The sequence below is a fragment of the Taudactylus pleione genome, unplaced genomic scaffold, assembly GCF_031769625.1.
Source record: "Taudactylus pleione unplaced genomic scaffold, aTauple2 ptg000080l, whole genome shotgun sequence".
Lineage (NCBI taxonomy): Eukaryota > Metazoa > Chordata > Amphibia > Anura > Myobatrachidae > Taudactylus > Taudactylus pleione.
This window is the reverse complement of record NW_028284482.1, coordinates 1375178-1387732: the sequence shown is the minus strand read 5'-3', so window position 1 is coordinate 1387732 and position 12555 is coordinate 1375178. Positions and strand designations below refer to the sequence as shown.

Sequence of the window (12555 nt, the reverse complement as noted above, 5' to 3'; positions counted from 1 at the left end):
ACAATTTTCTTTTTTTACTCTTTTGAGGACACACTAGTAATCTTGGGTGTATGAGGTGGATCGAGTAGTCTGTGGGTCTTTAAAATAAAAAATAAAAAACCTCAGGCCCCTCCCCCTCTGTTCCCCCGTTGGCCAATAGCACCTCTATTGATTTCAGTGCCTGTCGGAGCAGTGTGTTTTTGGGTTCTTGAAGGAGTTCTCATTTTGGGAAAGACCGAGAGCTTTTACTTTTACTGGTGTTCCGTGCTCTTCAGGCCATACTAGTTTTGACAGCATGTATAATTGACATGACCTAGGGGTAGGTACTATCTATGCCTTGGCACACACCCTTTCACAAGGTGGTCAGCTGACCTAAAATCCTTCCCTCAGACACTGGCAGTCCCCACAGTAGTAGTTGGCCTCGAGAGAAATTTTCCTGGATTTTTTTTGTTGTTTTTTTTTCTTTGAAAAGTGCTGAAGGCCCCTCGATCCACCTCCTATACCCCAGAGTGCTCCATTGTCCCCCATTACAAGTAGTTGGATGCTTTTAGATATGAGTTTGTAATACAGTTAAATCAATCCATTGTGGTCATTGCCCTGTGAATTTACTATATTGAGTTGCAGATCAGTATGGTGGAGAGCTTTAATATGTTATTTTAGATGAGTAGTATTATTACCCATAAAAGCTGAATTCTGTAAATTTCAGTTATATGGTGTTGCATCTAAATTCAGGTGAATGTGTCACCCAGTCTCAATTGTTTTTATTGAAATTCTTAGACTGCATAACATTAGTAAACAGGTGCTCTTCGGAGGTTCAGATCAATGAGAGCTATATATTTTGAGTGTTTAAAACAAAATGACTTTTGAATTCCAATTTTAGTGTTCAAGCCATATTCCCAACTCCTGACCCCGCCGCATTGAAGGACAGGCGGATGGAGAATCTTGTCGCCTATGCTCGCAAAGTCGAAGGGGACATGTATGAATCTGCTAATAGTAGGGTAAGCATTAAGAGTTTTGTGCAGTGAGAGTGTACAAGAATACTTTTCTAATTTGTTGCTTAAGGCCATATCTTTTGTCAAACACTGAGATTTTCTGACCAATATACATAAAGGGGGATACTACAGCGACCTGGCATTTCAACCTTGGTAATGAGAACGGTGGAACACTGGTTCAACCCTGCTCGCTGTGCAGTGTGAATGGGTAACATGGGTTCATGCAACTTGGGGCCCGTTCACAGCATAGGAAGAGCCGGCGCTTGGAGATGATCTCATCTACATGTGATGGCTCGGCACGTGCCTTTGGTGACATCATTGATCCGGCAATAAGCCGGGTCGGCTGCCAGTCAGAAAGGGGTCTCAGCTGGGATGGACCTGTGTACAAAATCCCAGGTGTGACCCTGCTTTGCGATGTGAAGGGGGTATTAGAAAATGGTGGGAAAGCCGTTAAAATGTCTTTCTGACACAAGATTGTTGCTTTAGCCACCGCTTATGTGGTTTTTATACAGCGCCGTTCCATGATTTTTTTTTTCTCATTCATCAAGGCTGGATGACGGTGGACAATGGGGTTGTAGATGAGACTGTAAGGAGCTTGCACTTAACTAAGGGGGTCATTCAGACCCGCTCGCGAGCGCAGGACGCTCGCAAGTGGGTCGATGTTCCCCCACTGCGCATGCGCACGACTGAAGCCGGCCCCACTGACATCATTAGTGATGTCAGTGGGAGTGATTTTGGCTTTGATAGAGCCAAAATCACTCCAGGGCTTGCGGCAGCGAGACCCTACCGCAGGGTCTCCGTCGCAAGCCCGATGGTCAAGACCATCGCGACCATCATCATGGACGCTCGCATATGCTGTGCGAGCAGCCAGGAGGCCGCTCCATTTTCATGGAGGAGGGCACTGATTCAGAGCGAGCGCTCTGGTCAGTGCGTTCGGCTCTGAATCAGGCCCTAAATCTGTAACTTTAACCCAAGCTCCTCCCCTCTGCAACACCATGACTGCAGTGTAGTTTAAAGGGGCCTATCCATTACACGACTTGTAGAACAATGCGACCAAAACCAGGAGGTTTTGGTCACATTGTTCACAAAGTTGTGTAATGGATAGCCGGCAAGTACCAGTGATGCGCATGCATGCTGGATCCATGCCGACCCCCGACTTTTTACTGAAGATGCCTGTGAGCCTGGCGACGCTCGTAGGAGGTCGGACTCCTGCACTGAATGCCATTCAGTGCGGGCACCGCACTTCGACGACCTGAAGGTCTGAACGCTAGTCAATTCAGTCTTTCAGGTTGCCTAGTGGATAGGCCCCTTTGTTGCCTGCAGAGTTAGGCACGTTTTAGGAGGGTTGCTCTGCAGCCCTTTTCTAGCTTGGGCTTGTTTTATTTTTCTTTGTAATTTTTTTCTCTTTTTTTTTTTAGTAAGGTTACTGTGCGCTGCTTCACAGTTCTAGTGCAGCGGGAGCCGTATTTTGCCGGGAGCAGGGGAGGCGTTGCGCTAACTGGTGGCACCCCCCATAGCACTCCGGTCTGATCAGAGGCTGCTCGGGGACGATGCGGGCCCGCACCCTGGTAGAGGGCGCAGGGGGTCAGTGCTGTCCTGGATGGTGGCACCATCTTGCCGTGCTTTCTAGGGGCGGCTCCTACTGGGAAAGCGCTGGACACAGGATGCCTGTCTACAGGGCATACCAAGTGACCAAGTGTTTTTCCCGCATAGCGGAGGGGTTGAGCCTATCAACGCAGATGGACAATTCACTGCGTAGGAAGCTACTCTGCTCTGAAGCAGCCATAGCTTCTGCCTCTGCGGGAGGACAGGGACAAGCAGACACAAGCTCCTCTCTGCTGGGTTTAGCCTCCAAGGAAGGCTGTATTTTATTGCCTGTCTGGCAGTTTTGCAGTTATCAGTGACGTGAAGTATTTTTTTTTTTCTCCTTCATATTCGTGCGGTGGAACAGTTATGAGCTTTATAACTATGTGCTATCCGGCTGTTGCTTGCCTTCTATTGTCAGCTGTGGTGCAATATTCCCTGTCTTTGGACTTGGGTTTCTGTTGTCAGCCGCGGTGGCATCTTCACGGTCTTTGGATCTGGTTAGGTTATCTCCAGTTCTGTTCTGGTTCTACTTACCTTCTACTAGTTTTCTTATTGGGGTTATCTGTTGCCTAGGGTCAGGACTGTTCTTTCTAGTTGAATTTTAAGATTCTCTGTCCAGTTCATGCCAGCTTGTTGACTGGTGTTGCCTTTCCCCTAGTTCCATTCTGCTCACTCTGTATTTGTGGGATTCTCTGAATTTGTCATGTAAGGAGTTCTGATCCTTCCTTTGCTATCCGACACTTGGTCTTGACATTTGGTTCTACCCAGGTGGTCGGCTTTTAGGCGTCCCCATTGTCTATACTCCAGTGTCCCCTAGTGGATGAAGGATGAAATAGGATTTTGGTACTTGCCGATAAATCCCTTTCTCCTATTCCAGAGGGGACACTGGACGCCCGACCAGCGCTGCTCACCTCCTTTCTTATTTTGTAGTTGTCTTCCATTCATTTTGCGATTGTTCGTAAAAGGTGGACAATGTCTTGATAGACACCAGATGATAGATAGGCAATAGGTTGACAAGGACAAAAGGTCAACACACTAAAGATTGGCATGTAAGATGGTCGACAGGTACAAATGGTCGACAGTTTTATTTTTTATTTTTTTTAGGGTTAGGCACATACACTAACGGTTAGGCATTTACCGGAGAGTTAAAGTTAGGCACTAGAAGGTATGGTTAGGGTCAAGGACCTACCACGATGGTTACGGTTTGGCACCAAGGGGCGGGTTAGGGTGAAGATTAGGGTTAGAAAAAAAATAATCATGTGTCGACCTTTTGGCCCATCTAACTTCTGGTGTCTATCTAGACATTGTCTACCTTTTTACTGTAGATCTGTCAATCCACAACCCTCTGGGCTCCTTATGTTGGTTTGGTTATTTTCTGTGGAGTTTCTCCTCTTCTTCAGGTTTGTCCTCAGTCTTCTCTTGGGCTCCGTTTCCTAACTGGGGCTAATGAAGCATAGAGGGAGAAGTGGCAGGCTTTACTCGACCACCGTCTATACCAGTGTTGGCTAACCTTGACACTCCAGCTGTTATGGAACTACATAACCCAGCATGCACTGCTACAGTTTTGCTATTAGGGCATGCTAAAACTGTGGCAGGGCATGCTGGGATATATAGTTCTACAACAGCTGGAGTGTCAAGGTTAGCCAACACTGGTCTATTCTCCAGTGTCCCCTGTTTATTCGGAGAAAGGGATTTATCGGTACCAAAATTGTATATATTTGTGTTTTCTACTTCAGGGTCCATAGGGGGTCCACAGGGTTGACCTTGGGGTATAGGTTGGGAACCAAATCCGGGCACCACGCAGTTAAAGCTTTTAGCTCCCAGGATGCACTGGATCCACTCTCCCTATAACCCCACCCCCAAGCCAGAGGCACCTCAGTTTAAGTTGGTGCCCGGCCGGAGTCGGGTCACCGTTAGCGCAGGGGGAGCTGATTAGCAGCCCCTAAGCTTATTTTATTTTTTTAGGGACAAAGTTTTTTTCATGGACTTTGGACTCTTCAGAGCGGCAGCGTCGGACTGTCCATAGGACGTCTAAGCTGCCGCTCCGTCACCCCGCTGGCGCTGAGACGCCAGTACAGATCTGGGGATCTCAGCGGGACCCCAGAGTCTGTACTAGCCGGACTCTGCGGGCGCCCAGGACTGCTGCCGGATCCACGGGGAGCAGGTAAGGTCGCGGATCACCGCTTGCGGTGATCCGCGCATTTCAAATGCAGTCCTGTGCCTCCGGTCTCAGGGGACAGACCGGAGGCGCCGGCAGTGGCGGCGGGCCCCCCATACCCCGTGTGTCCACTAGACCACCAGGGACTTAACGATCGGTGCAGGGAGCCGGCGTCCCGGGGGTTAATAGCCGGCCAGGGGAGACAGCCTTCCCTGTTACAGCGGCTCCTCCCCTCAGCTCAGCGCGCCTTTCAGAATCCATAGTCTGGCGTCGCTGAGCTGCTTCCTCCGCGGGCCACGCTTCCTCTGAGGTCTCCAGCGGCCATTTTATCTCTGTGGTGCAGCAGAAATCTCTCAGGATGGCAGTGAGTCCAGTCCCCCTGCGTACCTCACCATCAGGTCAGTGTACACAGCGCTGTAGCCTTCCCAGACACTGAATCTGGGTAAGTTGAATGCAGTGTAATAGTGCAGTATATTATATGACATGTTTATGTATATATGTATATATCTGCATTGTATGTGACTTATGCTAGTGCTGACTGTACTTTATTCTCTCACCTGTCAGTGTATATCTATCCCTTTTCTTTATCTGCCCTAATACAGCTGTACTTAGGGTGGTTCTGAGACCTCACATTTATATACTTGTTAATATTTGTGTGGTTTGTCACATACTGTTGCGTGCTGCACGTTGCCATATTTTAGATGGAACTGTGTGTTGCATACGCTGAAAATGGGTCCCTGCAGCTAATTTTTGGCATCAGTCAGGACCAGTATAGTGCTGCTTAATATTTCCGCCAAGATTGGTCAGATATGTCTGACCAGGAGATAGAGCGTTATACTGCACCCATTTTTACTATCCTGCAAGTCATGTGCTGCAGGTGTTAGTGCGGAGGATTTGACTCATAAAGGGTTCTGTATGTGGCGTCATCTGGTGCCGGCCTCTTTCACGACCCCCTTGGGCGGTTTGTTTTCTCGGGATCCTCTCAATTGCGGATCGCCGGGCGGGCCCCATTGTTGTACCTCACTTGGGGTTACTTCACCATACTGCCCTTTTCATCTCAGGGTATCTCGCAGCTTCTTGCACTCTTCCCCTGTGACACAGACTACCGCTCCCTGCAGGGGTTTTTCGCAGTATATGAATTCCCCCTGGTGCCACAATAGTCTGTCATTCCCCTTGGAATGGGTGGATGTCGTTTTCTACGAAACGCTAATTGGCGTGGTTGACGCCCTGTGGTTACTTCCCAGTTGGCTCTGCCGTGAACTGGGTACTGTTCGGGGCTCTTTCCCTCTTACACGGGGGGAAGCCTATTTCAGGTATTATTATCCCTGCTTTAGGGCTGGTAGCAGGTCCATTCTGGTTAGAGTGAATGTTGACCTGCACCTGTATCATACACCCTCAGTATTGCGTGCCTTCGGGTTACCTGTTGCTGACTAGCGGGTGGATCGCATAGCGGGACTCTGGATGTTGCCAGATAGGAGGTGTTACAACAGTGTTTGGCCTCCTGTCCCAAATTCCCTGAGGGTCATCACGAGCCCCTCCTGGGGGGGATGGGCGTGTTACTCGTCTGATTACAGACGTTACTACGCCTCCCATTCCTGCGTGGTCGGATTCTTCGGATCCGTAGGTGGTAACTCTGCCTGAAATCAGTATACTTGCTTTCAGGAGTTGTTACCCATCCTACCATGGCTATAGCATGGTTGGTTAATACTATTGCATATTGGGTTGATGCATTTGTAACGTTTTTTCCCCTCCAACACGTCGGGGGTTCAAATGTATTTGGTCGCTCACGTAATATATGCTGTTGTCATAGGTGGAAATGCCTATATTGGATACCAGTCTCCTAACTTTCAGAGTTCCGGCTGCGACTGTATCCTCCGTAATACCCTATGGCTGCGCTCTGGGAATGCAGAGGTGCAGATACCATCTTTAGGGTTGATATTGTTTGGTCCTGACCTTGACAAGATTGTAGTAACATTGGCAGTATTACTAACGACAAGTTTACCGCTTTCAGCTATGCCCACTACAAGGCCTCAGACTAAGTCTGTTAAGTCTTTTTTGTCCTCTGGGTCAGCCTAAAGGTCTGTTTCTTCGTAGACTGTCGGCATCTACAAGGGCCGACATATCCAGTACCGAGCAGGCCTGGACTGCCAGCCGATCCTGCTTCTGAACCTACGGATATCTCTTCAGTCTGACGGGACAGGCCTACAACTGGGAGATACCGATTTTCTCAGTTCGCCCGGTATTAGTGTCAAGTTGCCGCGGCTACGTGGGTAGGAGGGTACGCCCTCTTTACAAGGGCCTTACAGATCCAGAAAGCTATGCAGTTGTTGCGGTAAGCGGAGCTAATTAGGCCATCCCCACTATCTCAGTGAGGGACTGGTTGTTCTGTTTTCTTTCTGGTGCGGTGGCTGAATGGTCCTCTTTGGCCTATTCTCTGTCTCAATTCCCTGAACCAGTTCCTAAAGCTACCTGGGCTCAGGAGGAAATCCCTATGCTCCATCATACGATGTTTGGAACCTGGGGACTTTATGGTATCACTGGATATACAGGACGCGTGCCTACGGGTACTTACAGAGACCTTTCCTCAGCATGGGCTGAGGTTTGCTGTATCACAGCAACACTTACAATTTTTCGGGCTCTGCCTGTTGGGACTGTCCTCAGCCCCACAGGGGTTTACCAGCGTTTTGGATTTTCTGACAGTTCTTCTGTTCAGTATATCCCAATGCTCCTGTACCTGGACGGCCTCCTGCTCTTAGCGGGATCACCGGGGTACTTTACGGCCAGGTCAGGATGACTGTGGCTTCTTCGGGGTGCAGACGTTTAATCAACGGGGAAAAAGTCCTCCCTGCATCCCTCTCTGGGTATTCTTCATCTAGGATCCCTGCTGGATTCTCAGAATCTGAGAATTCTTCTGGCGTAAGACGGAATCTCCTCTCTTCCATTAGGAGTACATGTTTATCTGCGCAGTCGACAGATGTCTTTACACTCTGGGATGCATGGTGGAATGGGCTCAGTTCCATTCCAGGCCTTTCCATAATTGGCTCATCTCCAGATGGAATGAGTTTTTTCTGTCTGATAACTGTTCAAACGATGATGCTCTCTCCGGAGGCAAGTCGGTCCCTGTCCGGGTGGTTATGGCCATCTCGTCCAGGGTTTTCTTTGCTATGGACAGTGTCTGGATCGAATCCTTTTCAGTGCAGTTGGACGTCTGTCGATTCCACCCTGTCAATTAACTTACTCTGGCATAACTCTTGTTTCCCGGTGAACCTGAAAAGGTTCAGTCCGACAGGGTCAGGACAGTGGCTTCCTTTTTAGCAACACTGTTCGTTGGGTGGCAATGACAGGTATGTCACATATTCGGACATAGTCCGAGGGTCTCCTCCCGACCATCTCGGCAGCGTTCATTTCAGGAGCTCTCCATTGGGAAGCGGGAGTCCTCAGCCGTCACGACGTGCATCCCGGGGACTAGTCTCTTCCCCAAGAGAGGTTTCATCTCCTGGTGAGCAGGGGGGGCCCCCCTGAGGTGACCCTCATGGCCTTCTGACTTTATCACACTATGGTGTTACAGTCCAGCTCTGGGGATTCTGAAGCAAACTTCAGCGACTCTTTGTCGGTGAAGTGGTCCTTCCACTTTGTGTACCTGTGTTCTCCGGTCTCCCTTCTTCCTCGAGGTCTTTGGAAGTGTTTTCAATCGAGACGGAGATGCTTTCCTGCTGGTGGCTCCTGATTGCCCCAGATGTCAGGGGTACTTGGATCTTCGGAGTCTCTACATCGATACTCCATCCCTGATGCTTCACTGCCCGGACCTGTTGTCTCAGGGTCCTTGGTTTTGCCTTGGACCTGGGTCGTTTGTCTTTGACTGTGTCCTTACAGTGGTCTTACGGCTTCCCTGGCTTTGTCATCGTTGGAATGATTAGAGCACATGGATCAGCTTTTGCTGGGACCTACCACAAACTGTGGCAGCCATAAATCTTATGGTATTGTACCTGTCGATACAATCCTCCGGTGTCCAGGATTTCCAGATATTCTGGCATTCCTTCCGGCTGGCTTGGGTTTCACACTTGGCCTGGTCTTCCTGACAGTGCGGATCTCTACACTGTCAGTATGGTTAAGATATGGAATTGCTCCACTCTGGTATCCAGTTCATCCTTTGGAGTGTTTTCTTGATTATGCCTCCATTTGTCCTCCCTAGGGACTCCTTGGGAGTAAGTAGTGGTTCTTCGTTACCTGCGGGGACAGTCAATGGAACCGCTGGTTGTGATAGTAATTACATGGTCTATTGCTTAGGCTCTCTCTTTCTCTCAGGGTGTTTATATCAACCAGGAGAGTGTCTGAATTGGGAGCGTTCTCATGTGGCTCCCTCTTCTGGAGGGCATCATGTCAGGGTGGGAGTTGCTCTCGCCCTGTGTTTCTTCTTAGTGGTTTTCAGGTTCCATATTCTGGAACTTATGGTACGGCCATTCTGTCCCCAGTCCTCTCGGCTGGTGTGGCCTCATTGACTGTGGTCTGGCCTCTTTGGATTTATGTGATCCGTTCAGGTTCCTTACGGAAATCGGACTCCTTATTGGTGGTCTGAGATTTCTGGTTTTCAAAGGAAAGGATGGCCGGCCTATAACCAAATGTTGGCTTGGATGGCCTCGTAGGTCTTCCTCAGGGGCCTACCCATGGGTAGGCCTTCCTGTTGTTGATGCTTGTTTTTTCTCGGGCCATGTGACCCTCGTGTGCGGCTCGCTGTGGCGCCTCGGCTGTTTTGCCTTACTAGGTGACCACGTGGTCTTCTGTCTACACCTTTTTAAGGTTCTAGGCATTGGTTTCCTTTGCCTCTCAGGATGCTTCCTTTTTGGCGACGGATTCTCCTCTCAGCACCGGAAGCGTCCCCACCCTTGGTTGAACTGCTTTGGGACATCCCCAAGGTCAACCCTGTGGACCCCCTATGGACCCTGAAGTAGAAAACAAGAGATATGGTAAGAACTTACCTTTGTTATCTCTGTTTCTACGAAGTCCATAGGGTCCACAGGGCGCCCGCCCTGACGCACCTGGCTTCATATGGGCTGTGTGGCTGGTCACCGGTTTTCCGTCTCCCATTTCGGTGAGTATGGTTATTGAGTGTTCCAGTTTTCTCTCTCTCTTTCTCTCCTCCTCCGGCCTTTGGCTACTTACAAACTGAGGTGCCTCTGGCTTGGGGGTGGGGTTATAGGGAGAGTGGACCCAGTGCATCCTGGGAGCTAAAAGCTTTAACTGCGTGGTGCCCGGATTTGGTTCCCAACCTATACCCCAAGGTCAACCCTGTGGACCCTATGGACTTCGTAGAAACAGAGATAACAAAGGTAAGTTCTTACCATATCTCTTGTTTTACTGTCTAACTATGTCTGCGGTTTAGCGGAAGCACTTGGCAAATATGACAGACAAATCAAAGTCCGTCAAGGACTGCTATGGCGGTATTTTTAAGTGTGCCCAGTGTCACGTGAAATTGCCATATGGACAGGTGGACTCCAGGGCGCTGTGTGCAGACTGTCAGGCGGGGCTTAGATGCGCGCAGGCGTCGGGTAATGCTGCGTCCGCGGATGTGCCGGCGTGTGCTAAAGCTATGAGTTGGTCGCTCTACCAATTGGTGAAGCTCATGGTGCTTCAGTGGGAGGCACAGGCTCGAGTGGTTGTCATTCCTGTCTCTATCATGCAGGCGGCGGCCGGTGTGGTCCACCACCCGGGGCCCGATCCAACTTGACTGCGTCCCATGGAGCGCACAGCGGCGTGATTCAAGAAGGTTTCTTCTTATACAGAACAGATCTTTGAGGATCCTAAGCTGCACGAGCCGCATAAGCTTCTTCCTCCTTCCAGGGGATAGTTAAACGGTTGCCTTTTGGTCCATTTTTATTGGCTCTGAAGTCGTTGTTCGCCCTTTACTGGCCTCAGCATGGGGCGCTCGGGCTAAGGAGACATGGGTCGTCAAAATGATTGCGGGTCTTCAAGGTGACTTGTCCAGAGATGCTTTACTGGATTTGTCAGAAGAGCTTCGTGGGGCTGCTGAATGTGTGCAGGACAGCGCTCAGGTTTTTGCAATGGCCGTGTCGGCGGTTGCTCTGGCTAGGCACCTGGGATGCTGGCTCTGAATCAAAGCATTCCTTAGAATCTCTCCTCTTTGGCGGGGGGGTTCTGTATGACTCTGATTTGGATTCCACCAGTGCCCAAGCCACCGGAGGGAAAAGCAGTTTCCTGCCTGTGGTGGTGCATAAACAGCGAGGACCACGGTTTTCGTGCTTTTAGCTTCTCCTGTCGTGGGAGAGCATTGACTAGAGGTCGGCCTGCCCGGGCCGGTTTTTCTCCAGCAGGGTTTCGTCTCCTCGGGGCAGGTTTTCTGGTGCCTACAGGTGCTTGGGAGCCGAGGCTCCTGAGATGCCTAGCACCTGATAGGGTCTCTGCCCACCAAGTCTGGTACGGGGTAGGTGGTCGCCTCCTCCAATTCAAGGACCGTTGGGTGGCGTCAACGTCAGATGCCTGGGTGAGGGGTATCGTCTCCTGAGGCTATGTCATCGGTCTCGGGGGTATGCCGCTGCAACGTTGATTTCACAACTGCTCTTCCCCGGGACACAGAGAAGAGGGTGACCTTGGACCAGGCTATCGGTTCTCTGCTTTTGGAAGGAGTTATTGTTCTGATCCCGCAGTCAGTAAGGTTTCTATTTCAACCTGTTCATTGTTTGGAAGCTCCTAACTCTCGATCTTTAATTTACGGGCTTTGAACACCAGACTGGTGGGTGGACTGGTTCCGCATGGAATCTGCAGACAAATTTTTGGCCTCGCTCGACATCTGGGACGCATACCTCCACGTTCCTATTTGGGGGAGATCACCACTCTCTCCTCTGGTTTGCAGTCGGCCTGGAACCTTTCCAGTTTCATTCCCTGCCATTCGGTTTGGCTACAGCCCCGCGTACCTTCACGATGGCAAGTCCGCTGCACAAGGATGGGATAACTGTCTATCTGGTTGATCTGCTAGTAAAACCGGATTCGGCTTCCCAGTTGCAGGTCCATCAGGTGCTTACAGGATCATTGTTGGATCCTGAACTTCGAAATGTCTCACCTGATGCCTTGCCAGCTCCTGAAATACCTGGGAGTGATCTTCGATGCCTCCCTCCAGAGAGTCTTCCTGCCCAAGTCCTAAGCCCGGGCCCTCCAGGTTTTGGTCATGACTGTACTGTCAGTGCCTCGCCCGTCCACTGGCTGTGCATGAGGTTGCTCGATACAATGGTCTCCACCTTCGAGACTATCCAGTACGCCCACTTTCACTCGCGGGACTTCCAGTGGGAATTTCTGCGCAATTGATCGGGTCGCACAGAGGACTTCTCAGCTTCTGGTTCTGTCGTATAGCGCTCGGCAATCCCTTTGGTGGTGGCTGGTTTTCCATTGCATGCTCAGAGTTTGCTCCTTGGCCACTCAAAACTGGGTCATTGTGACCACAGACGCAAGTCTCCTCGGTTGGGGCACTGACACACCGATCCTTCGACTTCCGGGTCTTTGATCGGTAGGACAGTCTACGATGACAACCAATGTGCTGGAGCTTCATGCCATCTGTTTGTTTGGAGCCCAGTCCATCGTGGCCGGCCGGTGTGGATCCAGTCGGACAACACCACGGCTGTGACGTATGTGAACCATCAGTGCAGCACCAACAGCGCGACAGCAATAGCAGAGGCAGCCCGCATTCTAACGTGGGTGGAGGCCTTTGTTCTTGCACTTTAGGCGGTGGTCATTCCGGGTGTGGAAAATTGGGAGGTGGACTTCCACAGCAGAACCACCTTCCTGCTTGGGGACTGATCGCTCCATTCGGATGTCTTCCAACAGTTTGTA

At 50.4% G+C, this 12555-nt stretch overlaps 1 protein-coding gene across 4 annotated transcripts in view; it reads left to right on the top strand.

Moving 5' to 3' along the window:
• Window positions 1–12555, top strand: part of EP300 (EP300 lysine acetyltransferase) — a 147925-nt gene that overhangs the window by 40097 nt on the left and 95273 nt on the right. For all 4 annotated transcript variants that reach the window (XM_088468008.1, XM_088468006.1, XM_088468007.1 and 1 more), the window contains exon 9: window positions 860–977. In XM_088468008.1, the coding sequence (XP_088324134.1) occupies window positions 860–977 (118 nt within the window). The remainder of the gene's footprint in view (window positions 1–859; window positions 978–12555) is intronic.